Source organism: Peromyscus californicus, unplaced genomic scaffold (genome assembly GCF_007827085.1).
Source record: "Peromyscus californicus insignis strain IS unplaced genomic scaffold, ASM782708v3 Scaffold_22__1_contigs__length_63687245, whole genome shotgun sequence".
Classification (NCBI taxonomy): Eukaryota; Metazoa; Chordata; class Mammalia; order Rodentia; family Cricetidae; genus Peromyscus; species Peromyscus californicus.
Window position 1 is genome coordinate 26,402,190 of NW_026294525.1, and position 25,580 is coordinate 26,427,769.

Below are 25,580 nucleotides of genomic sequence, written 5' to 3' on the forward strand. Positions count from 1 at the left end.
GAGTATTTTGCCTGCATGTATGTGTGTGTGCAGTGTCTACAGAGGCCAAAAGAGGGCGTTAGATCCTCTAGAACTGGAGTTTCCACTCACTGTGAGCTGCTTTGTAGGTTTTGGGAACTAAACCCAGGTCCTCTGCAAGAGCGGTAAGGGCTCTTAACGGCTGAGCCATCTCTCCAGCTTCAAGTTCAGTTCTTTCTTAACCGATTAGTTTAACACAAAGCCAACACTTGCCAGAGACTTTAGGAGGCAGATCAACCAGGAAGTCTGACTCATGAAGATTGGCTTTATCAATCATAAATCATTAGGAAACATGACCAGAAGCTCATTAAAAGACAAGACTCCTGCCGGGCGGTGGTGGCACATGCCTTTAATCCCAGCACTTGGGAGGCAGAGCCAGACGGATCTCTGTGAGTTCGAGGCCAGCCTGGTCTCCAAAGCGAGTTCCAGGAAAGGCGCAAAGCTACACAGAGAAACCCTGTCTCGAAAAACCAAAAAAAAAAAAAAAAAAGACAAGACTCCATAGTTCACTGCGGTTTATTTTAATGGCAATGTATGGACTTAGATAAAGTATGGCAATTGACTGTTAATATTGAATATATTAATAAATCTTGAGATAAAAATCATGTAATTAAAATAATAGATACTGGCAAGATATTTAATATGATTTAACATCCATTGCCTATTTTTTTAAAAACCCACAAAAATTGGAGTGAGGGCCAGGGAGATGGTCGTGCCAACCTGATGGCCTGAATTCTATCCCCCAAACCCAAGATATAAGGAGGGAGAGACCCCAATCCTAGATTTTTTCCTCTGGCCTCGCCATGCATACAGTGGTCTATGTGCTGTTCCCATTCGAAGGGGACATAAGAGAAGGATGGTCACTGCCGTGGTCACTACTTAACACTGACTGGAATGAACTGTCCAGCATTATTAGAAAATTGTGCTGGACTGGCCACTCAGCGATTGAGTGCTTTCTCCCTGGGAGATCTTGAGTGCAGTCCCCAGAGCTGCTAAACAAACAAGTAAATACTAAATGTCGCATCCCATATCAGAAGCACACAATTTGGAAAGTTTGAGGTTGTAATACTACCCTTGGCGCATCTTGAGTATGTGTACTTGTTAAATTTAGAAAAAAATGCAAATTTTAAACTATTAGAAATCATGCAGTTCAATGATTTAGGAAGGTATCAAGTTGATATACAGAAATCAGTAGCTTTCATATTTATAGTCAGGGTAAGAGATGAAATTTTAAAATTACCATATCAGGCAGAAGAACCAAAGGTAAATTTAGTAGGGAGTGCTTGTTATCTGTACAAGCAAGCTTTAGAATAGTATGAAAGAGCAGGAATATGACGTGAAGAAATGTCCTCGGGTCAGAGGACTCAGTGCATGAATGCTGTCGTTTTTCCCGAAGTTGATGATGTACTGAGTTACCGCTGTAGAGAAGTGGATTTGCTCTGTTCTGTCTTGGGGCTATTGGAAGAGGACCATGGGGGCTGGGCCGAGACATTGGTAGCTGGGGCGACTGGAAAACAGGGGAGCAAGGAGGAAGGGAAGCTGCCTGTGCAGATTTGCAAGCAGTCGGGGATCTTGCAGTGGAAGCCCTGAATGCATGGGCCAGCAGAACCTGATTCCAAAACCGGAATATAGTTTAGAAATGGACCTGTGTCTTCACTGGGCTTCATAGATCATCTGGCTGATGTTTCACATCAGGGGGATCCTGTAAACACAGAGGGCTCTCCACACCAGCAGTCTATGGTACTTCTGTGTTAAGGCCAATGCTGTGATTCAATTCTTACAGTATTAAACAAAATAAAACAAAACAACAACAACAACAAAAAACTTTATTCTCAAAGCTGTGCTAACAACTTTAGAGAGTACAGAAGAAGCCACTCTCGAGGGCAAATTCTGCCAGGAAAACCCTTTGGTATTTCCTAGGGAGGTTTGGAGGATGATGAGAGAAGGCTGAAGAATATAGAAAGGGCAGGACTTAACACATGCTTAGACTGCACAGGGTCTAATAGAAAGCATCTGATTTGCATCCAGCAGCTATTATACTTCCCGAAGTGCTTGCGGTAGGAGCTCTGTCCTAAAATGAAAGTTGTTGACAGAGCAGAGGGTGAGGGTCGATCTACTGAGAACCTGAGGGGTGTGTATCCTGCTTATTTACTCACTCAGGCTAATTGTCCTAGAGTAATTATCCTAATGATCCCCGTGCAGGAACTCTTACCAAGTGTAAGGCTTTGCAGTCTGTTTCAGGGATGAAGAAAGGTAATTTGCTAATGAGAACCACACATCTTTGATATTAAAAGCGGTAATGTAGTGTGGCAAGAAAAATGTTGGAATTATTTCCAATTGTTTGTGCTGCACGTTATCTAAACAACAAACAAACTCGCCGTGAGTGGGAAGGGCTGTCACAGCAGAGGGTATTTTGAAATTCCAGAAAATGCCCTCGTGTCAACTGGGAAATCAAAGACCAAGTCCCCGCTCTTTGTTCTTGTGTTGACTTTTTTCCTTCGGTGTTCCGTGTATGTGAGGTTTGAAGGGTGATCCGTTACAGGCGCCAAAATGCTTCCTGCAGGTAGATGGGGGGGTTCTCCAGGTGCCGTTGTGGGAGGCTGCATTGGATGGTGTGTTCATTGATTCTGGGAAACATGCACAGAGGCCCCATTGTCTTCGGCAAAGGGCACCAGGTGCCAGTTACTCAACCTCTTGTAGGAAATTCATCCCCAGAGCGATGAGTTGGATTGGAATGTTGGCAGTAAATGGCTGGCCTCGGTGGTAGTCACAGAAACTGAAATTGTCTTTTCTACTTCCTGTTGGTTTTTGAACTGGCACCCCCGGGGGTGTTTTAGGTTTCTTTCGTTAGAGGAAATACTTAAATCAAAGGAAGACTTTGAAGACGGGCGGCAGGAGCCTCGCCGGTTGCTGTTTGCTCGTTTGTACATGATGCAGAGAGCACGGGTTCGAGGCAGCCTCCCCACCTGTTCCGGCCGGTTCCTTTGCTTCCTTACCTGGGCTTCGGTTTCTTTAACTGTAAAGAGATGAAGCCACATGTGGTTCGCGGGGGACAGACCTGGTTTGCAGCTGCTCTCCTGTGTAATTATTAATAGCAACACTCTTGCTCTCAAAGGTATCGGGGTTTTGATGTAGATGATATCTCGCTGTGCTGTGTCCCTCCGGCCTCCCGAGAGTGTTATAAGGGCGAGTATATGGATGTCTGTAAAGTCCTGTGTGTGTAGGGCCTGGAACAACACACTGTGTGCTCAGATAGTGATGATTACTTTTATTAAACTTTCCAAGCCAGACATCAAAGAAAATGGCACAATAGACAATGTCTGGTCTATGAAAATTTGGCTACCTTCCCAATCATCTTGCCTCTTCTTCTGCCCACATGGAATTTTCTGCCTGAAGCAATGGATTTGAGTGTTTTGGCAGCTACTTAAAAAAAAAACAAAAAGATCTGATTATCCTGGCTTCACAGGTCATCCATATGTACAACTCCCAGGAGTCCTGCAGTTTCTGACTTGGTAATTCAAAACATTTCTAGAATTTGTCCCCACATTGTCTCCCATTTTCCTTAAGAACCCCTTGAAATGGATGTTTTAATACTTAGGACTGTTGTTTTAACAGTTTGGGATCCGAGTCTCAGAAACAGGGAATGCTTTCACATAACCACATAACTAGAAAGCGTCAGGGTGAGGATGGGTCCAGGGCTTCTCAGATTCAAATTCTTTTTACGGTACCATGTTACTTCTTAAAGGGTGACATTGCCACTCACCACCACCACCACCACCACCACCACCACCACCACCAATTTCTTCACTTTTGTTATGCCAGCTTTCAGCATCTCTCTCTCTCTCTCTCCATCTTTGGTTTGTCTGACATGCCTGAATAAGGATTCTGGAGGGTTTTGGGGAGAGGAGTGCCATGATGTGACTTACAGTGTGAAAAAGAGGATATACTGCTGGAAAGGAGGGGTGGGGATGGTTGATGAACAAAGACAGGAGCAGGAGACCAGTTACTGGGAACTGTAGGACCCAGGGCGTTACAAGATTTTGTTAGTCACCTTCCAGTCACTATACCAAATACTAAATAACCTTTTGTAAGAAGAGAAGGCTTATTCATGTCTCGTAGACTGGAGGTTTCAGCCCATGACAGGTTGGCTTCCTTGTCTGTGGGTCCTGTAGAAAGGCAACATTTCATAGCATTGAGAAATCAAGCAAAACCATCTCCCTGTGGCCAGAGGACAAATACTTCAACGGAGGAAGGAGCCAGAGTTCCATGCCCCCCTTTGAGGGCATTCCCCACCATGACCTAAATCCTCTCGCTTGGTCCCATCTCCTAACAGTCCCCACACGGATAGGAGGAAGCTTGGAAGCAGCCTGTAACACATGGGGTGGGTATCATCCAGACCACATCTTTCTTAATGGAACCCGTATGAAAGACTGCCACGGAGACTCAGCGGGGTTTTCCTGGTCCCTCTTGTGCTTAGAAACAGATTGGGTCTGGGAGCTGGACCAGTCTGAAAGTCATCCACCCTGGCCATTTCATCGGTAAATGGTGGGACTGTGAAACGACCACATTTGCATATTGATTTTGTGTTCCGCTTGCCTGGGAACTTTGCTGGCCAGAGAGGAGAGGGAGAGCTTTGAGAGCTTGGTTAAAATTGATTTGCTTTGCGAGTGAGTTGTCACACTGCAGCCAGCCCTGGGGATCCTCCCATGGCAACCAAAACTGCAGGGAAGTTCTGCCTGGCTGTGAAAGCTGTCGACTATGACGTCATCAAGGAAAGTAGGTTAGTGGGCCTGCAGAGCCGCCTCCTCGCCTCGCCTCCGCCTCCTCGCCTCCTCGGGGTGCTGAAGAGGCAAGAGTGGTGCTTGTCGCCGGTCCTTGGGGATGTCACCTGGTAAAGCAGCTCACCGGTCCTCCACCAGCCCAGACCTTCGCTTCCTCTCCTTTCACAGCTGTTGGACCAGGAGTTGCTTTTTCCTACCTTCCGAATTGATGCCGCCCGTTCTGCTGGAGTAAGCTTCTAACTCTCTCGACGGCGGCGAGTCAACATCAGACACGTGACTGTTCTCCCAACCGCCATGGCATTCCCAAATAAAATCAATTTTAGTATGCCTGTGCGGGTGTGGGAGTGGGTGTGCACCTTGCAGGTAGAGAAAAGTGGTAAAAGTCAGACTCAACCAGAGTGTTGAAACTTCAAGAGGACTGGAACTAATGGGTTTCCCTCAGCGGGCTCAGCTTCTGATGCCTCGGGAATCCGTTTGATAATCTTAACAGTCTACTTTAGTTTTGTACGAGTGTGAGCAAGCCCATGCCACAGTGTGGCCTTCCTCCCCTATCCTATGAGTTCCTGGGCTTGAACTCAGCAATGGCAAGGACCTTTACCCGCTAAGTCATCTTGCTGGGGATTTTGTAAGGACCTGTGTGCAGTCTGACCATGAGAATAGTGTTCAAGTTAGTGCCGTAATAAGTTGTCAGTGACACATGCTCAACTTATGCGCCGAGTGTCTTTGTTTAGTTACGAATATTAATCCACATTTCCCCTAGATTGAAAAGAAACTAGATGGTCTTTTTATGTTTTGCAAGTTAGCAACAGTAAAAGTAGATATTGAGATATTTAATTTTATATATATATATATATATACACACATGTTTTTCAAGATACGGTTTCTCTGTGTGGCCCTGGCTGTTCTGGAACTCAACTCTGTAGACCAGGCTCGCCTTGAACTCAGAAATCCATCTGCCTCTGCCTCCTGAGTGCTGGGATTAAAGGCATGCGCCACCACTGCCCAGCTCTGATTTATATTTTTAGCTCCACGGTGTTTCTATTATTCTTATTCTCTTTGCAATAAAAGAAAGATTTGTACTTGTTAATTTATGGTTTCTGCCTTTCCGAAGTCATTTCTATGTCTGCCATGCTCACTGTCTCTGTATTTAACAGTCAGGACACATGCACATTTATTGAGACCTAAGAGTACCTCCGGGTGCAGGAGGTGGGCAGTACAGCCCCTTCCCAGCAAAGGAAAGTTCAGCGTTTCAGAGGAGCCTGGGACTTTGTAGTGTTCAGCCTTGTCCCGAGGCTGTTTTTCAGATTTGTGTCCCATACGTAGTAGCAGGGATGGGTATTTTTCAGGCTGTTTGTTCCCATAGCACTAAACACTGGTGGCAGCCGTCTTGTGTCTGAAGGGGACAGACTGATGTCTTTCTGTATTTCTATTTCTTCCATGTGTCCCCTTAGAGACATTCCTTACGTCCTAGAAGGCGTCTAGGCCCGCCATTTAAAGCTAGATAAATTTTCACAAATAAAAACGAGTCAAGGGTTTGGGGGAGAGGGAGCTGACAGTATGAGTACCCTTATCAAATAACATAAAACAAAGCTGGGGAGCAGTTACCTTTGCTTTGGGGGGCTTGGCCAAGAGAGCCTGAGTTGATCTGGGAGCTGCTTACACAGGTGTCTACTTGGGGAAGGTTCACGACCCTTTCTTCTTCAGTAGAATTCTTCTTAAACACCTTCATTGCCTAGCGGCGTTTCAGTTTAAATTCTAGAAATTTGATTGGTCCATTTTACATTTCTTGTGTTTCTTCAATGGCTGTTTCCTCACATCAGCCAGCTACTCTTTTGTTGCTGTTGTTGTTTTATTTTGCTTTTGTTCCTAAACATGGTGCATGTATTTTGAGTTCTTGGGTCGTCTCCCTTACAGAACTGGCTGCCCAGGACCTCTGGTGAAGTCGCGTTTAAAATGTTTGCCAACACAGCTTTCTTGCTGACGCAGCTTCAGGTGTCGCGGGGAAGGGCATCGACGGAGGGCTCTCCAGTGAGAATGCTAATCTGTGTCAAAGAGGACACAGCTCAGATGTTGTCATGGACAGGGCACAGCTTTAGTCAGCCTCTTAACAATTTCACACTGACTTTTTTTTTATCCATATAGATGGCTTCAGAAGCGCACAAATAGTTGAACAATGGCGCCATCATTTTGAAGCGTTCCTTGAGGTCAGAACCTAAAGGAAATAAGATTGAAGCTAGAAATTACTTTGAGCAAAACTGAATTTTAATACAAATAGAAAGTGGTGGCCTTGGCCACGACATTTCTCCGGGCTTCTCATGTTAGACGAAATGCATAGGCTTTCTAACCGCAGCAGAGTTGAGCGAACCCAGAAGGGTGTGAAGACTCTGTGGGTCAGCCAAACCTTCTGCTACCCTGACATTGTCCAGACGAAGGGCAGGGTGAATCGTGTATGCGGAAGGTCATGTGCAAGAGGCGATTGTTACTTTGTTCTTAGAAGGGGAACCGTTCTTGGACTTGCTTTAAGTTAGTCTGATTTTTTTTTTTTAAATAACTACTTGTAACTCTTCCTGCTAATTACTTACACACGTTCTCTCTCTCTCTCTCTCTCTCTCTCTCTCTCTCTCTCTCTCTCTCTCTCTCTCTCTCCCTCCCTCCCTCCCTCCCTCCCTCTCTCTCTCTCTCTCTCTCTCTCTCTCTCTCTCTCTCTCTCTCTCTCTCTCTGCAGTGTTCTCTCTCCTCATCTGAAGAAGAAAGATTTATCGGCATCAGGAGACCTAAAACGCCAACCTCAGCTGACTTCTCCGACCTTCACACCCAGACGAACTGGACCAAGTCCCTGCCGCTGCCAACACCCGAAGAGAAGACGCGGCAGCAAGCCCAGACGGTCCAGGCTGATGTTGTTCCTATTAACATAACTGGTATGCTTTGCAGGGCAGACAGAGTCAGGATGTCCTTGGGAGAGTGTCTGTGGCTTTGTTTGCTATATGCTGTTAGCATTTTCTTTATGCCTTCAAGTGAAGAGCGAGGGGCTGGCCTCCTGCTCTTGGTTTGATGAAGGAAATACTAGAACTATGTATGTGTCTGCATGAAAAACACCCATTGTTTGTTAGATGTGGACACTGACCACAAATATTCTGTCAGAGAACTCGGTGGTTCAACCATTCATGCAAGAGATGGCTTTTGAATTGCACTGTTCTTAACTAAGGTTTTGGTTCTGTAGGAATGTCCTGTAAATGTGGTCCTTAGCAGCAAAAATTGTATACTCCCATAAGAAATATTTCTAGAAGTGAAAAAAAATTTCGTTTTGTTTATACTCATTATTTTCTTACTTTTTGTTTGTTCAAACAGAAAAGGAGGAAATGCTTGAGATAAAGGCATAAAGTAAATTAATAACCAAAGCATATCTTTAAAAAAAAAATCTTAGTAGAACGATAAAAGTATGCTTTGGTTTCTATAATTTGACTCTCAATCCTAAAATAAAGATCCATTTCTGCCAAGGAGACGACTTTATGGTTGGCACATTGGCAGTACTGTGGCTTCTAACTGCTGAGTTGAATCGTCAACTCTTTTGATGATTAAGGCAGCAAGTAGCAAAACATGGAGAGCTCCGAACTGAGGCTCGCACCTCTAGAGGAGCTGTTAACAAGATTCCAGATTGGCCATCTTTATCCGTTCTGTGGTCTTCCAAGAGAATTGGTAAGCAGTGTGAGAAAGGCACAAAACACAAAATGGTAGAGTCCACAGTAGCTGGGCAAGGCCCCGAGTTTAGTCCTCAGTGTGTGTGTGTGTGTGTGTGTGTATACACACACAAATTGTAGCATCAATCATCATAGTAGTATCAACTAACTATGGTGGTGTATTACATAGAAATAAGGGAGTAGTGTCATATACACAAAATCCACACAAAGCCTGGTCTCTATGCCCTTAAATCTGGCTGACCAAGAGAACGTTTTCATTAACTAATAGGATGAAAGCCTACAGCATCCTTCTATCTTTTGAGGCTATTGCTGTTGGAAGGCTTGTTACCATGGTGCCAGTAAACTTGCGAGGACCAGTAACATTTATATAAGAGTTGTTTAAAAAAAAAAACTTAAGAGTATATTTAGAAATTATGAGTAGAATTTCCATGGAAATTTAATAAACACATGAATGATTTTCAATTCCATGTACATATTTTACTTAGGAAACAGCATGGCATTTTAATCCATTTTCTTCGTAAACAGCATTGCTGATGTCTGCGAGCATGCCTCCCTTCCACCTGGCTCCCATCTTTAAAATATTATTTTTGTAAGTAGCTGTGCTGTAGAACAGTGTGCTGCTTACTCCCTATTTCATTGGGCATCAGTATGCTTATATTTTCTACAAGAAAACGAGTCATCTGATGGATTAAGTGCAGAAGACATGTAATTATGTATGACTAAAAGCATCGAAACCGTATTATAAGCTCGGCATATTGTGCCATGAACTATGACAACCGTTAAAGGAATTAGAGTAAAAGGTTCTGCCTTGAAATGAGCGGAGTGAAGCTGGAGTTAGGGAGGAGTTCAGGCATAGAGAAGCGTTTGTAGTGAAATGTATCCTCACAGATGGCTCACCCAGTTGTTTCTCTTAGCTTTCTTACCTGTTTGGCAGCTAAGTAGATGTGAATTACCTATAAAAGGAGGCTTTTAAATGCCACCCACACAAGGTGAATGAATGCTAATAATGAACTGGACGGCCTGAGTTCTTTAAAATGCAATCTGTTTTTAATCGAGTAGTTGGCATTTCCGCAGAATGCCAACAGCTCTGTACATTTTGATCCGTTTTCTGGATCTGTGTGTTCACATAGACACACATGTATCTTAAGGAGGCGTTTCTCTAGTCTGGTCCAAAGAAGCAATAGGTTTAAAGCTTTCTTTTTGGGTAGCTGGATTGGCACAGGTTCTTCTTCAACCTCCAACCCTTTAAATTATTTCTAAAATTCCAGATTTATTTAGATTAAAAAATGCCACTGCTTGTAGGAAATGGCCACATGCTTATTAATTGGTTTTTTTTGGCGAGGCTTTGGAAAAACAGATGCTAATACATATATGGCTTCAAATCCCGAGTGGCGCCTACCAGGGTTAGAGACACAGAACAGCGAGCCAATGGCTGGACACAGTGAGCCCCTGGCCTGCGAGGGGATTTAATCCCTTTAGTTACAGTCTTGCAGAGACTTGGTATTTCTAAAGGTTAAGGAGGGGAAATGTTTGAAATAAAAAGAACATGTGACTATGCTCCATCGTCTGCCACGTGGATCATGTCTGCCACGTGGATCACGTCTTCCACCTAAAAGATTAGCGTATGGGTCAACACACTTGGAAAGCATTCGCAAACTGTTTTCACTCTGATGTTTGGGCTGATGCCGTGTTATCAGTGAAAGGAAACAATTCAGTTCAACAGATAATTATCTCCTAACTACATGGTCCTGGACATTAAGTGAGTGCCGTTGAGGATGCCAGGGTATACAAGTCGTAGCCTCTGCTTAAGGAGATGTGTAGACCCCAGCCTGTGGCACAGACTTTTTTAGTCACAGTGTGAAACACTGTGAATGTTGTAGATAGATTTTCATCTTCATGTGGTTTGCGTCACAATTTTCTTAGTAATTGGTTGGTGGTTGTTTTTTATTTCTACCCTGTGAGGGCAGAAAACTGAAGATTAAGATACAACTTTCTGATAATATTTTGCCCATTTTTAATGCCCATAAAAGGAATATCATTTCTTTTGCTTCAGGAAACTAATAAAGCACTGAACGACTTCCTTTTCAGCGCTGTTTAAGATGTTGTGTGTTGTGGGCCTGTTTAATGGTACCCACTGACATTTCAGGCCCTGCTCTGAACTGCTTCTGCTTTCTTCTATTCAGAGCAAAGTTGCCAAGATTTGCAAGTTCACAAGCATTTATTAGTCTGCTCCTCAGTGGAGGGTGTGTGTTTAAGAATTACTTCATTTTAATGAGACCAGGTTCACACTTCATTCCTGTGAAGTAGAAGTTTCATTATCCGTCACGTGCCCACTTTGAAGATATGACAATATTACTAAACAAGAGTGACCAGTTCATACTTTTCTCATGCATAAGATGACGGTCAAAGTATGGGATTTATATACATGTATGTATTTTTTAAAATCTCATTTATAAGAGAATAACTATGTAAAAAGACCAATCCAGCAAAACTTCCTTTAACCAAAATGGCGAATAATTCAGATCAGTCTGTAACTGATGATGTCAGAGACCTTATTATTTTCTGGTTTCCCATAGTGTGCTAATCTGCTGGAACTCTGGGCAAACTGCTCTGTGGATGCGGTCCTGGGTTGCACTGCCTGAAACGGGATTAACTTTTAAAGATGCAGATAGGAAGTGGAGATGCAGCGCTTGCCCATCGTGTGTCGGACCCTGGGTTCAAGTCCTGGCACCTTAAAAAATGATGTACAAGAAAGGAAGCGTTCAGCTTTGACAGCATGAGTGTTGCTGGGTCTCACTGTGGTGCAAGTACTCTATCATTATAAGGCGATTTGGTTTCCATTACAGTTACGTCTCACACTATGATGATTTCACACCCCATCCAAATTGTTAGCCTTCTTGACCAATATTTGATAAGCTCAGACTTTGGCTTGTTGTAACACACAAGCATGATTACTGGTCTCCGTAGGATGACCAGATGAATACAATGTATTTCATGCCATTGGTACATACATACTGATGTAAAGATTGAGCTTTGTGATCCAATCACGATATGAAGTACACATTCTCAAGTGACAAAGAATCATCCTCACAGTGTGTCATTGGCAAATTTGCAGTTTGCTTAGAAGTGAGATGGAGGTGTCTGTCTTCCTTTGGAGGACACACAGTGGACACTGGAAACAGCCTTCTGGTGATACTGTGCTTCCCTTCTTTACGCATCCGTCCTTCAGCCTCCCATCGTCATGTGACTGGCTAACCTCATTATTAATACCTTCTTATCATGTTACAAGCTTCTGGAAGGACGTGCATGGTGTCAGCTTGCTTGACCATAACATTGCTTTGCTTCTTCTACTATTCTATGTCAGGGGAGAACTTTGATCGTCAGGCCAGCCTTCGGCGGTCTCTAATTTACACAGACACTCTGGTAAGACGGCCGAAGAAAGTCAAAAGGAGAAAGACTATTTCAGGAATCCCTGACATCATTCAGAAGGAGCTAGGTATGGCTCGTCAGCGTTGTGTTCTGTTGCCCCTCCTCGCTGCCTCAGTTTACCACACTAACCTCATGTGGGCGGTGCTGTCACTGACACACGTTCTGGTGGCCAACTTGTGGATGAGGTCTTAGGTGAATGTCACACCCTGTGCAGTAGAGCTGCTTTGGGGAAAAAGGATGGAGGAGGGATTCCATGCACACTTAGCACCATAGGAGTTAAGAATTCCATCATCATCTCCAGGGACCTTGAGCATTACTTCTATCTATGTTTTCATTTACCTTTTATTTAGCTCTGGGGTTTGCCCAGATGGAACCCTCATTCTAAGATGACCTCAGGAGGAACACTTGCTAGTTATTCCGACAATGCCGGGGGCATGTTGTCCTAAGAGGTGGCAGCCTGAGGTTATTTAATAGTAAATGTCAATGCTATAGAAAGTGGTCATGGCCGGGCGGTGGTGGTGCACGCCTTTAATCCCAGCACTTAGGAGGCAGAGGCAGGCGGATCTCTGTGAGTTCGAGGCCAACCTGGGCTACCAAGTGAGTTCCAGGAAAGATGCAAAGCTACACAGGGAAACCCTGTCTGGAAAAACCAAAAAAAAAAAAAAAGTGCTCATGAGGCTGCTGAAATGGCTTATTGATAAAGGCACCTGCTGCCAAGGCTAATGACCTGAGTTTGGTCCCTGGGACTCACACTGCAGAAGGAGAGAATCAGCTCCCGAAAGTTGTGCTCTGACCAACACATGTATGCATCGCACGTGCACACATGTAACAAATACATGTAACAAAAGTGTAAACTACGTTCACATGTGTTTGGCCATACCTCCTCCATTTAAAGCAAACAGTTCCATGGCTTCTTTTGTTCGACTTGAAAAGCAATCGGGCTGGTGGAGTTGTTAGCTCGCTGTCCCCTTGCCCAGTGTTCATGCTTATTTTTCCATTTGCTGTGATAAAGCTTTCCTGCACCTCCTGCGATCATTTCGTCCCCTCGTGTTTCAATGGGGCCCAGCAGGCACAGCTTAGCACACCCCAGCACCAGGCTGCTCCGGTTTGAATCCCGACTCTCAGTCATTCTCTGAGTAACCCTAGACACATCACTCCACCTTTCTGGGTCCCCTTCTTCATTCTACACATGGAATGATGACCTCAATAGAGTCTGTCTCATAGGGTTCTTTGAGGACCAAATGAATTTGTATACAGGATGTACTTGGTCCCTGGTACATTGTACAGGTCACTGTTATTATCGTGGGACATTATGTTACTGCCTTGAAATTCACTTCTTTGTCAGCCTGTGGACTTATTTCATAATAGTTACTTTAGCCTGATGTTTTAATTTACTTTTATTTACTGTTGAAGGTTATACTCGAGAAATGCAAGAGTCATTATCTCTGAAATTGCTTACGAGTCTTTGAGTCAAAATGAGCTTACCCTAGCAACAGTGATATATTAATTACACGCCTTGAGGTCCTGTTTTAGCTTCCAAGGCTAAAGAGATTGCGTGTATTCATTTCCCTCCAGGGTTGATGTTTAAATACCACGTAGGAGGAAGGACGGACCCACTCTTCCTTAACTGGCATTTCCCCCCTTATCAACATCCAGTCCTAAAGGGTTATACACCCTCCCTTCTGGACTGTAGAGTCTTTTGCAAAAGAAGAGGAGCACTTTGCCTCTGCTGCTCATAGCTCCTGTACCAGAGTTTGGTTCCCACTCTTACTGAGTGTCCCACAGCTGTGACCTCCGAGGGCACCTACTCTCTCACGCACATCCCCCTGTGACTGTGCATGCATGTGCTCCCACACTGAAAGTAAAACCACCCCACAAAGATCAGCAACAAACAGAACAGACCACAGGCAGAGCCAGGCATTGGTGAGTCACACCTGTAACCCCAGCACTTGGGAGGGGGAAGCCAAATTGCCCTGGGCTACAAAGTCAAGACCCTGTCTCAAAAATAAACAAACAAACAAACAAACAAACAAATAAATAAATAAACAAATAAAAGGACAGCCAACCGAACAAACACAAAACAAAAGAAACTGAATTGCACCACCGACAGAATTCCTCAAGTCTGTCTTTGTTTAGGCGCTCCATGGGCTTTGAGCCCTCCGTGAACGCTATGTCATCTCTGTACTAGTGACGTGGGCACACATTGTTCTCTTTTCAAAGCCTAGCTGTATCTCATTCTTTCAAGTCGTGTCCCCTCTTGAGGTTACAGCTCACACATGTGAGAAAGTAAGAAGTGTTCATATGCACAGAAGCGTTGCCTGGGCTGATCCCTTGTGGTGCTCAGGCAATGCTTTCCCATGAGCTGGAGAAGATGGACTTCAGAGAAGTAGCCGTAAAACCAGGCAGTTGGGGTCTTTGTAAGCCACCAAGGTGGCCTTTCCAGCCGAAACAGTAGGTTCTGGATGACTTTGTACAGAGTGTAAGAAGAGTTTGGCCAAGATAAAGATGCACATCCACGCACGTATTCTGTATGAGTTGTCCTCTGATATCTGTTATGTGAAACCTAAAACCTGAAAATTAGGATTATTTATGTGTATTAATGTTTTACCTGTGTACATGTATGTGGAACACATGTATGCCTGGTGCCTGTGGAGATCAGAAGAGAGTATCCAATGCCCTGGGACTAGTTCTTTTAGAGGGTTGTGAGCTGCCATGTAGGTGCTGGGATTGAACCTGGGTACTGTGTAAGAACAACAGGTGCCCTTGACTGCTGAGCCGACTCCGCAGCCTGAGAACTGGGATCTTCAATCACTTGCTTTATTGAACCAACCAGGAAGAGCCAATAGCTCAGTTGCTTAGCTGATCTTCAGAAATGATCCCATCCATCCAAGTCTGCAATTATAACACTGTTTTTAATTGATGAAGAGTTCCTTTCTCTTTTGCATGTGACACGGGATCACCCCTAGTGATCACTTTCCCCATATTATCTATTCTACAACCTCAGCCACAGAGGAGGAGGCAACTGGTACAGTCAACGATGTGCCTGGGTGACAGCTAGGGGGCGCTGTGTCAAAGAGCAGGTGACTCGGGCCTGTGATCCCAGCTGCTCAGGAGATGGAGGCAGGAGAATAACAAGTTCACTGTCTGTTGAGGCTACAGGATGAGTTCAGGGCCAGCTTAGGTATCTTAGTGAGACTATCTCAAAGTTAAAAATATAGAAAAGGGGGGAGGGGGCAGGGGCTGTATAGCTCAATGGCTGGGCACTCGCCTAGCATGTGCAGGGCCTGGGCTCAATCTGTAATACTGGGACAAAAATCAGAGCAAACCAACTAAAGGACAATTGGAGCTGGTGATGTAGCTCCGACTGTAGAGTGCTTGCTCAGTATGCTTCAAGCCCTGGCTTTGATCATCATCCCTATCTAAAACAGATGTGATGGTGCCCACCTAGAATCCCAAAATTGAGGAGGTGAGGCAGGGCAGCCAGAAGTCCAGGATCATCCTCAGGAACACAGAAAGTCTGAGGCAAGTCTGGGCAACAGTGGGAGGAAACCCTTTCAAAAGAAGCAATTAGATCACAACTCCTTTTTAAGTTTTAGTTCTTAAAATTTTTTTCTTACAATATATATTTTGATCGTATTCTTACCCCTCCCCCAATCCCTCCTAGAGCCTCCCTGTCTCCCTACCCACCTAACTTCATGTTCTTTCTCGAAACGAAACAAATTGCACATGTATGCACTCACTTGTGCACATCCACAGCCATACCCAAGATGGAGTCTATTTTGTATTGGCCAATGGTTCCTCAGTGAGCCTGAGTATAGTGACCCATTGTTACTCCATTAAACAACTCATTTTCCCTCTCCCAGCAAGTATCAATTGGACATAGCTTTTTGGTTAGGGGTGGGAGCCTGTATCCATTTTCTCTTTTCAGTGCTGGGATCCTGTCTGTCTTGGACCTGAGTAGGCCTTGTGTGTGCTGCCACAGTCTCTGTGAGTTCATCAATGTGAATGTGTCATTCCTGTTCTATCTAGAAGACATTGATTCCTTGGAGGCATCCATCACCTCTGGTTCTTACCATCTTTCCATTTTCTTTTCTGAATAGATTCCTGAGTCTTGAGAGACGAGTTTGATGAAAACATCCCACTTAGGACTGAATCTTCCAAAGTCTCTCACTCCCTACCTATTGTCCAGTTGTGGGTCTCTGTGTTAACTCCCATGGACTGCAAGAAGAAGTGTGTCTGGATATGGGCTGAGCAAGTCATTCGTCTATGGGTATAGCAGTATGTCATCAGGAGTCAATTTTTTGCTATGTTCCCTTTGCAGAATAATAGTAGTAGGTTTTCTTGGCCACTTTAGCAGTGTTAGGTAGGGGTTCCATCTCATAAGTGGGCCTTAAATCTAATCAGCAAGTGGTTGGTTACTTTCATAACATGTGTATACCAGGATATCATGCAGGCAGATTGCTCATGCAGCTCTAAAAATTCATGGCTGGGTGAGATTGATGATTGCTTTTCTCCTTTGGTAACATGTATAGTACTTTGCAGCACTGTGAACATTATTGAGTAAGGATGAAGATTCTAGTTGGGCACAAGCTTGCTTTCTCCATGATTGATGGCATAAGTATGTTGTGTCCTCAGCAACAGGGTCTTACCATCAGGTTGTAGAAGGTAACCAATAGTATTGGCAGTAACCTGTGATGTTTGGCAAGGATGGAGGGTCTGTGGGACCCCTTTGGTCAATGACTCAAAAAGATAACTAATTTCTGGTACTAGGGATTTTAATTGGTAGTATATGATATCTAGTTGGGGCATTCTCTTCTCATATTTTGTTGTTACTACATTTAAATACCTTTTATATCTGTCTGTCTGTCTGTCTGTCTGCCTGTCTAAGCTTCTATAGTAGTAAGTTTCCATATGGTTTTTCAAAAGGCTTTTATTACATTCTGTTTTTAAATATTGGCTAGTAGGATCGGTGGGTAGAGTGGGAAGAAACATTTGAGTAAGATTCTACTTATATATTTTAAATTCAAATAAATTCCACGAGCTCCGGTGAAACCTGAATGACCGACTTTTATTCCTAGCCCCTCTTTTTGTAGTTAGTTAGTTCTGTTTCTTATCAAATTCATCTGTGCCCTATACTGAGACAACCAGAATTCATTCTGTGAAAATAGTAGAATGTAGATTTAGGAAACAGAAATTTTGTGGTCCTTCAGATAGGTTTTAGATTAGTTGTTTCTCATCATCTTTATAACATCTCTGAGAAATATTGTTATTTTAGGAAGAATGCTGTAACTTGGCTATAGATCATTGAAGCATTGTCTCTGGTTCTGTTTTCAGGAGCCTAGAATGGTTTCACACCTTAAATTTTACCCAAAGGGATCCGGCTTTTGTTTGGGTTATTTGGACAGTTAAATAGTAGTGGTCGAAAATCTACCACAAAACTATGCAGATCTGTGGGCAGGGGGTTGTGCTTTTTTTTAACACTCTTTTTTATCCTCTCCCTGCCCCCGCCCCCCACAACACATGCAGGGATCAAGCCCCGAGTCTCACATACTAGGCACAAAAGAATTCTGTCCCCAAGCCGTATCTCCAGCTGACTTCCGTGGTAGTGAATGAAAAGGACCTGTTATGAAATGGAATTGAGATATCCTTGACCATTCAGAATTGAGCTGTACCTACACAAGCCAGCCTCCTGCCTTCCACACCACTGAGAGCTAGGAACTTGTATCTTTCATTTTCTATCCTTAAAGTAGATATTTTGCCTCCATTCTGTCCACTTGCCTCCTTCCTTCCTTCCTTCCTTCCTTCCTTCCTTCCTTCCTTCCTTCCTTCCTTCCTTCCTTCCTTCCTTCCTTCAATAAAAAATAGTTTATTTGCTGAGTGGTGGTGGTACATGCCTTTAATCCCAGCACTCAGGAGGCAGAGCCAGGTGGATCTCTGTGAGTTTGAGGCTAGCCTGGTCTACAGAGTGAGATCCAGGACAGAGAAACCCTGTCTCTGGAAAAAAAAAAAAGTTTATTCTAGACCCAATTTTAAATGACTGTGGCCCAGGAACGCAGATTTAGGTTACCCTAAATTCCATGTTCCATGTTTCATGAAGTTTTACATTTTTACAGAACAAAGAAGACTTTTGTAATCGAGCTAGGTTTAAAATATATTGGTGAGTACACTAGAGAGGTGGTTACACAAGGTAGGGAAGCTTTTCTTTATGCCTCACTTGCTGTCTTGATGATACTCTCAGCTTTGGGTTGGTAGAAGCTAGTGGTCCTCTAACTTAACGGATCCCAAAAGGTTTTTATCTATTAGTCACAGAGTATTAGTTCCAACACAGATTCAGGCAAGGAGTGGCTGTGGATGGGGCTAAAGCTTGCTCAAAATAAGATAATTAGCCTCTGGACCTGCAACATCCCAACCCCTCCACACCACTATAGTTCTAATTAGTCGATCAGTCTTTGCAAAAACAGCTTTGTATCCAATTATCATGAACAGTTCCTCCTGTTGACCAAGCATCACATGTTGAGCATGTAGGGGCCACATGTTATTTATTACATAGTATAAGGTTACACACACACACACACACACACACACACACACACACACACACACACACACACACACTATGATGGTTATGTTTTTTGGGCAGGGGAATTCTTAGGAATCCCAACCCTTGTCCTTCTGAAGGTGGCCAGCAGTGCTCAGCAAGGCCTGGGTCTTGACTCCTTTAGTATTTACTTCCAAAGCATATCTGATGACCTCTAACTTGTTGCTTTTCATTTAACTGGAGTAGAAAAACATTCACATTTTTCATTACTCTCTCTTTTTTAGTTAAATTTACCTTTTAAGTCTTCATATGTGTACTCTGTATACACTGTCTTCCCCCTCTTTCCTCCACCCTTCCCATGACCCCATTCCAAATCCATGGTTTCATATATATATACACACACAATACATATATGTGTGAAATGTATACATATATATTTATATATGTGTATGTGTGTATACATACACATTAATGAATATGTAAATACATTCTACTGAGTTCATTTAGTGTTGTTCTTTCTACATGTTTTAGGACTGACCACTTGGTATTGGATAACCACTCAGGAGGTTCATCCATGGGCATGACTAATTCTGTCTGTCTGTCTGTCTCTCTCTTTCTCAGAAGTCATTAATTGTCTATAGCTCTTCATCTAGAGATGGGCCCCTTGAGATTTCCCCCACCCACATTGACATGTCAATTGGTGTTGTCATTGTGGGGGTCTTGTCTAGGCAGTCATATAAATATATATATATATATATATATATATATATATATATATATATATATTATATATGATGTAATCATGAAATAGATGTCCTGGTCCTCTGGCTCTTGCAGTCTTTGCCCTCTCTCTTCTTAGACGCTGCTCCTGAGCCTTAAGTATATGGGTTGTGTTGTATGTGTATTGGCTGGGTCTGGGCACCCCACAGTTAGTTTTCTCTGCATTTTGACCATTTCTGGATTTCTGTCGTAGTCTTCATCTACTACAAAAGGAAGCTTCTTTGATACAAGCCACACTTACCTGTGGGTATAAGGATAAGTATTTAGAATGTAGTTAGGAATTCTATCAGTTTAGGGAAGTGGATGTAGTAGGGTCTCGTTTAAAACCCATAACTTTCACTAGTCAAGAATAGTTGACTAGGTTTACAGTACGAGGCCTCAACTCCTTTCTGTTGAGTGGTCCTTACGACCAATTAAACCAGTGGTTTTCAACCTAGGGGTCGTGACCCCTTTGAGGGTCGACTGACCCTTTCTCAGGGGTTGCCTAAGACTATCGGAAAACACAGATATTTGCCTTATGATTCATAACAATAGTGAAATTACAGTTATGAAGTATCAATGAAAATAATTTTGTGGTTGGGCGGTCACCACAATAGCAGGAACTGTATTAAAGGGTCACAGCATTAGGAAGGCTGAGAACCACTGAATTAAACGGCTGTTGGTTACCGCTTAGATGTAAGTGCCACTATTGCATTTTTGGGATATCTTGCCGTGCTGGTTATTGTTGTAATTTAAGTGTCGCAGCTGGGTAGGACTATTGATTGCTTTTCTCCCTTGGCAGCTAATGTAGTTATAGTACTCTGAAGGCCAGTCCTAAAGGAGCCTTTCAGTTCACTTCCTCCAAGTCCTATGTCCAAAGTGTGGTGTCTTCGGCAATAGATACATACTTCAACTTCCGGGAGGCCACCAAGGGCAACAGAAGTACCTTATATTGTTTGGGGAGTTACTTGGGCTCCCCTGACCAACAACTTGAAAGGCTATTTCTTATGCCTGGTACTGAGGTTTTTTTTAGATGGTCTATAACTCCTTAGGAGAGCATTATCACCCCAAGTGTTGTGAATTTGTTTAACTCCATTAAACCCATGTGCGCAACACGTAAATGTTATATATAGTTTTAGGTAAATGTAAAATATGATTCCCTATGGCTTTTTCCAACATCCTTAGGGTTTTTTATCCTTTCTCCCTCTCCACTTAAAGCTCCCCCACTTTTCTCATTCCCCTTTTCATATGACCTATATATAACCTTTAATCCCAAGGTGATGCAGTGATATATGTGAATATCACGTTAAGAGTTTTCATATTTTACAATCCGGTAGGATTATTTTGTTGGTATATAATTATATTTGTCTACTCTCCCCGTACATATTTCATATTGACTGATTAAAATAAAACCCCTGGTTTTGCCACTATCTTCAAGGATTTGATTTGTCCCAGGGATTGGTTTTATTTCTTGGTGTGTTTTGGATAAGTTCTTGGCTTGGCGATTTGTTTTTTAAGCTCTGTTCTTTTCTGTGCGGTTTGACATCTGTTTCTTCACAGTGACAGTTTTAATCTCCCCTTCCTTCTTGTCTCCTCCCTTCTTGTGTTGTCTTTCTTTTTTTCTCTTTTGAACACACTACTCTCTCTGGTTGGTTGTAAACTCCAAGAGATAAATACCCCTAATTTGAGGAAATGTTCCCTGGATCGGTTCCGTAGCTCTTCCCCCAACCAGAACACAGCAGATTGCTGGTGCGATTTGAATGTCACCAACAGACAGATGATAATGGCTTAAGATGGATAATGAAATGCTTGAAACACAGATGGGCCCATAAATCAATTTTCTTTTTCTTAGGGCTGCCTTCTGACATGGAGAATCAATGTAATTAACACTGGTTTCAGACCAATATCGTTTGAATGGTATCTCTACGGCCCGATTGTCTGACTGCTTCATTTACTGGATGCTTGATGGAAGCTGTTCTTTGCTCTGTTACCTAGTGGGGGAAAGGCTACATTGAAATGTTTACTAACAGTTATTTGGCAGTTTTGTTGTTGGTGGTGGTGTGTGTGTGTGTGTAGTGTGTATGTGTGTGAATGTGTGCTTGCGATGTGGGGTAGGGTATGTGTGGGGGCAAGTGCCCATGCAGATAGGTGTGCATGTGAAGACTGAAGGATCTACCCACCTTGCTTTATGAGACAGGGTCTCTCACTAGTCTGAAGTTTACCAGATAGGCTAGAGTGGATGCCCAGTGGGCGGGCCCTGGGGTCACCTGTCTCCATCTCCATAGCCAAGGTGGCTACCCACATGCCGGGCTGTTCTGTGTGTTTTTAGGGATTGAAGTCAGATCCTTAGGATTGTGTGACAAGCACTTTATTTCCTCACCTTTCTCCGTGGGTCCTGTTGTTTGTGGGGACAAGGTGTCACTGAATAGCTCAGACTGGCCTAGAACTCAAGGCCGTCTGCCTCTCCCTCCCCAGGATTGGGATTATAGGTGTGCACCACCACACTCTGCAAAAGCCACTTACTCGAGAAGCACATCTTCCACCATACTCAGTAACCATGATCTCAAAGGGGGCACCCAAGACTGCCATGTGCATTATTCATGTTACAGGATGATTTACAGTGCCAATTAAAAAAGAAAGGTCCATGAAGTTGATGGTAAAGGTTTGGAGATATCAGGAATAGTTAAGCTCAACTGGCTACTGAATCAAATAGGAAAGGTTGCGGGGTTTTGTTGTTGACACTGTTTTGTTTTGTTTTATTTTATTATTATTACAACAGAATCAGAGGGTACTGAGGTACAGGTGACAATAACCTATGGGTTTCTCTTTTCAGATAACACACCTCTTTCTGCTTTATCTCCAGCATCGGTCACTGGCCAAGATGATGATGGTAGCGGTCATTCAGTGTACTCCCCAGACCACTACTCCACGCTAGGAAGGCTTGGTAGCTGTCGGTCTCCCGGGCAGCGCTCGGAAACCAGGGACTCCAGCTGTCAGACTGAAGATGGGAAAGTCATCCCACCATCCATGAGAAGGATCAGGGCGCACAAAGGGCTAGGCATCGCGGCCCAGATGAGCCACCTCTCGGGCTCCTCTGGCAACATGTCTGTGCTGAGCGACTCCGCCGGCATTGTGTTCCCGTCTCGCCTCCACAACGATGCCGATTTCCACAGTCTCCCCCGTTCTGGTGCTAGAGCGAGCACCTATTCACTGGAGGCAAGGATGGGTGCCCTGGGCTCTGCTGAGGATATGGATGATACTTTTCCCTACCCAGGGGGTAACTCACGGGGCCGTGAAAACTTTGCACATTTAGGAGGTGCCTCCAGGTCTGGAATGCTTTTGAGACCCAAATCCCAGCCACTGAGGTTCTCAGAGGGTGAGAACATAGCGAGTCCAGCGTGTGTGGTTTCGCCTCATGCATCCTACTCGACCAGCATCATCCCAAATGCCACGCTACTGTCTTCCTCAGAGGTTATTGTTATTCACACTGCTCAGAGTGTAGGACAGCTGGACAGTCGAACGCCAGGCTCTTCCACGTACTCAAAGATAAAACCCAGAGACCGCCCCACGCCCAGATGTTCTGTGAAAGATGACCGTCAGTCCCCCAGTCATCACTGGAGTGAGAGTCATCTTATTCATTCGCAGGCTTTGGCCTCGTCGGCCTCCAGTGCTACCACACTGTTATCGCTCTGCGATTCAGAGGGCTCTCTCAATGCCCCGGCAAAGAGGGAGAATGGGTCTCAAGCCATACCCTATCATTGCAGAAACAACCTGAGCTTCCCTGCCCACCCTCCAGATGTGGATGGCAAGAGCGAGTCTAGTTATTCAGGGGGCAGGGGGCATGGCGGTTCTGAGCCCTGGGAATACAAAGCCTCCAGCAATGGGCGGGCATCCCCACTGAAGCCACACCCGGCCACCCCTGGTGGCTCTACTCCCACGAGTAACATGAGCAGCTGCAGTTTGGACCAGGCGTCTGTCAAAGAGGATGCCAGGTCCCTATATTCGGAGGACCACGACGGTTACTATGTGAGCGCTCACAGTGATTCTGGACATGAGACGGCGGGGACCTCGTACCCTATCAGTGATGGCTTTGGGAACCCGAGGCACAGCATGGTCAACGTTTTTGATGGCAGGGCTCAGAGAAGCCAAGGGGACCAGGCCAGTCACCAGGAGAAATCCCTTTCCAGAAACATCTCTCTGAAGAAAGCAAAGAAACCACCCCTGCCACCCTCCCGGACAGACTCTCTGCGGAGGATCCCCAAGAAGAACAGCCCGTCCAACGGGCAGGTGCTCAACGAGAGCCTGATCGCCTCTCTCCAGCACTCGCTGCAGCAAAGCCTCCCTGGGAAGGGCGGCAGCTCCCCTTCCCAGAGCCCGTGCAGTGACTTCGAGGAACCCTGGCTCCCTCGGTCCAGGAGCCAGAGCATTGTCAGTGAAGGCAGCAGCATGACCTCCACCACCACTCCCAACGTGTACTCTCTGCGCGGCGTCACCCCGTCGCAGAGCGACACCAGCAGCGTCAAGTCAGAATACACAGACCCTTGGGGCTACTACATTGACTACACAAGCTTGCAGGAAGATCCAGGGAACCCCCCGGGGGCCTGCTCTGGCAGCAGTGGGGCACCAACTGGAAATGGGCCCGTCTGCCCCATCCCAGAGGGGTCCAGAGCCCCGATGCCCCAAGTGCCTGGTGACTCGGGTAAACCAAAGACCACCTCACCAGAGAAGTCACAGAGAGTCACCTCTCCATCCAGTGGGTATTCCAGCCAGTCGAATACACCCACAGCACTCACGCCCGTGCCTGTGTTTTTAAAATCGATGTCACCAGCAAATGGGAAGGGGAAGGCCAAGCCCAAGGTACCAGAAAGGAAGTCGTCTCTGATCTCCTCCGTGTCCGTCTCCTCCTCGTCCACGTCCCTCTCCTCTAATACTTCGACTGAAGGAAGTGGCACCATGAAGAAACTGGATGCAGCCCTGGCCTCGCCCCTTGCTCCTCCCCCACCTCTCCCCCCTCTGCCCTCCCCCTGTCTGGCAGACAGGTCCCCTTTTCTTCCACCGCCTCCTCCTCTAGCAGATTGCTCCGAGGGCTCTCCTCTGCCTCCCTCTCCGGTGTTCCCCCCTCCACCACCAGAAGCTCTTGCTCCCTTCTGCTCCCCCTCAGACAGGTGCCTTTCTCCTCCCCCCACGGCTCTTAGCCCCCCTCTTCCGAGAGCCTCACCCCCCTTGCCAGCACCTCCACCTTTCTTGCCCTCATCAGAACCCCCTCCCGCCCCACCCCTGGACCCCAAATTCATGAAAGACAACAGGCCTTCTTGCAAAGACTCTAGCCAGTCCGAATCCTCCAGGGAGGCCGTCAGGCGGCCTGCCAGCAAGGAGGAGGGCTGCCGACCCCCCATGCCCCTGATCACCACGGAAGCGTTGCAGATGGTGCAGTTGAAGCCAGTGAGAAAGAACTCAGGCGCCGAGGCCGCCCCGTTTTCTGAACCATCGGCTCAGGAACAACGAACCCCGACTGCTCCACAGTATCACTTAAAGCCATCTGCTCTCCTCAAAGCCCGAAATAGCATAAATGAAATGGAGAGCGAAAGCCAGCCTGCCTCTGTGACGAGCTCGCTGCTTCCGACGCCTGCCAAGAGCCAGAGTCAGGGTGACCATGACAGTGCAGCCGAGCGTGGCGGCCTCCCGAGCCGCAGTGATGGAGCTCCGTGTCCGGGGCCCAGCCTCAGGACCACACCGCTCCCAGACTCTTCCCCCAGCAGGAAGCCACCCCCCATCTCCAAGAAGCCCAAACTGTTCCTGGTGGTACCACCTCCGCAGAGAGATTTCACAGCGGAGCCCACAGAGAACGGGAGCGCAGCATTCTCAGGCGTGCCCAGCCCTACCAGGGCAGAGGGGGAGGCTGTGCACAGCCAAGAGGAGAAAGCCAGCCCAGCATCCCGAGCTGGTGGTTCTCATGCTCCGGCCCCCACCCCCGGCGGTCCGGTTCCGGAAAGAGGAGCTGCAGGGTCCTTGTCCCCTGGCAGCGGGGAAACCAATGCCCCCATGGTCCAGCCCAGTGCCTCCCCGGGCCCCACACAGGAAGAGTCAGCCGAGAGCAGCGTGGATGGTGAGGACAATGCGGAGAGCTGCCTGTCTCAACGGGGCAGAGAAGGTAAGCCTGGCTGCTCTCTGCTGTCCTCCTCTGATCCTCTGGAGCTGAGCCAACTAGGGCTGCCGAGCGCTCCATGGAGCCAGGTGAAGCAGCCCAGACTTAGGGGGGAAAGCCGGCCGTAGTTGTGTGGGCTCCTGACACCTCATTACCCAAGCTGCTTCGTGAAATTTTTTCAACACTCCAGATCCAAGAGAAGAGAGGGAAAA

The 25,580-nt window shown here is 45.6% G+C and overlaps 1 protein-coding gene across 9 annotated transcripts in view; it reads left to right on the plus strand.

The window, feature by feature from the left end:
- Positions 1-25,580, plus strand: part of Nhsl1 (NHS like 1) — a 230,131-nt gene that overhangs the window by 198,582 nt on the left and 5,969 nt on the right. For 6 of the 9 annotated variants that reach the window (XM_052751117.1, XM_052751113.1, XM_052751120.1 and 3 more), the window contains exons 4-6: positions 7,525-7,717; positions 11,862-11,993; positions 22,087-25,374. In XM_052751117.1, the coding sequence (XP_052607077.1) occupies positions 7,525-7,717; positions 11,862-11,993; positions 22,087-25,374 (3,613 nt within the window). Of the gene's footprint in view, positions 1-7,524; positions 7,718-11,861; positions 11,994-22,056; positions 25,375-25,580 lie in introns of all 9 variants that reach the window. The other 3 variants (XM_052751116.1, XM_052751118.1, XM_052751115.1) reach the window with 2 other exon arrangements.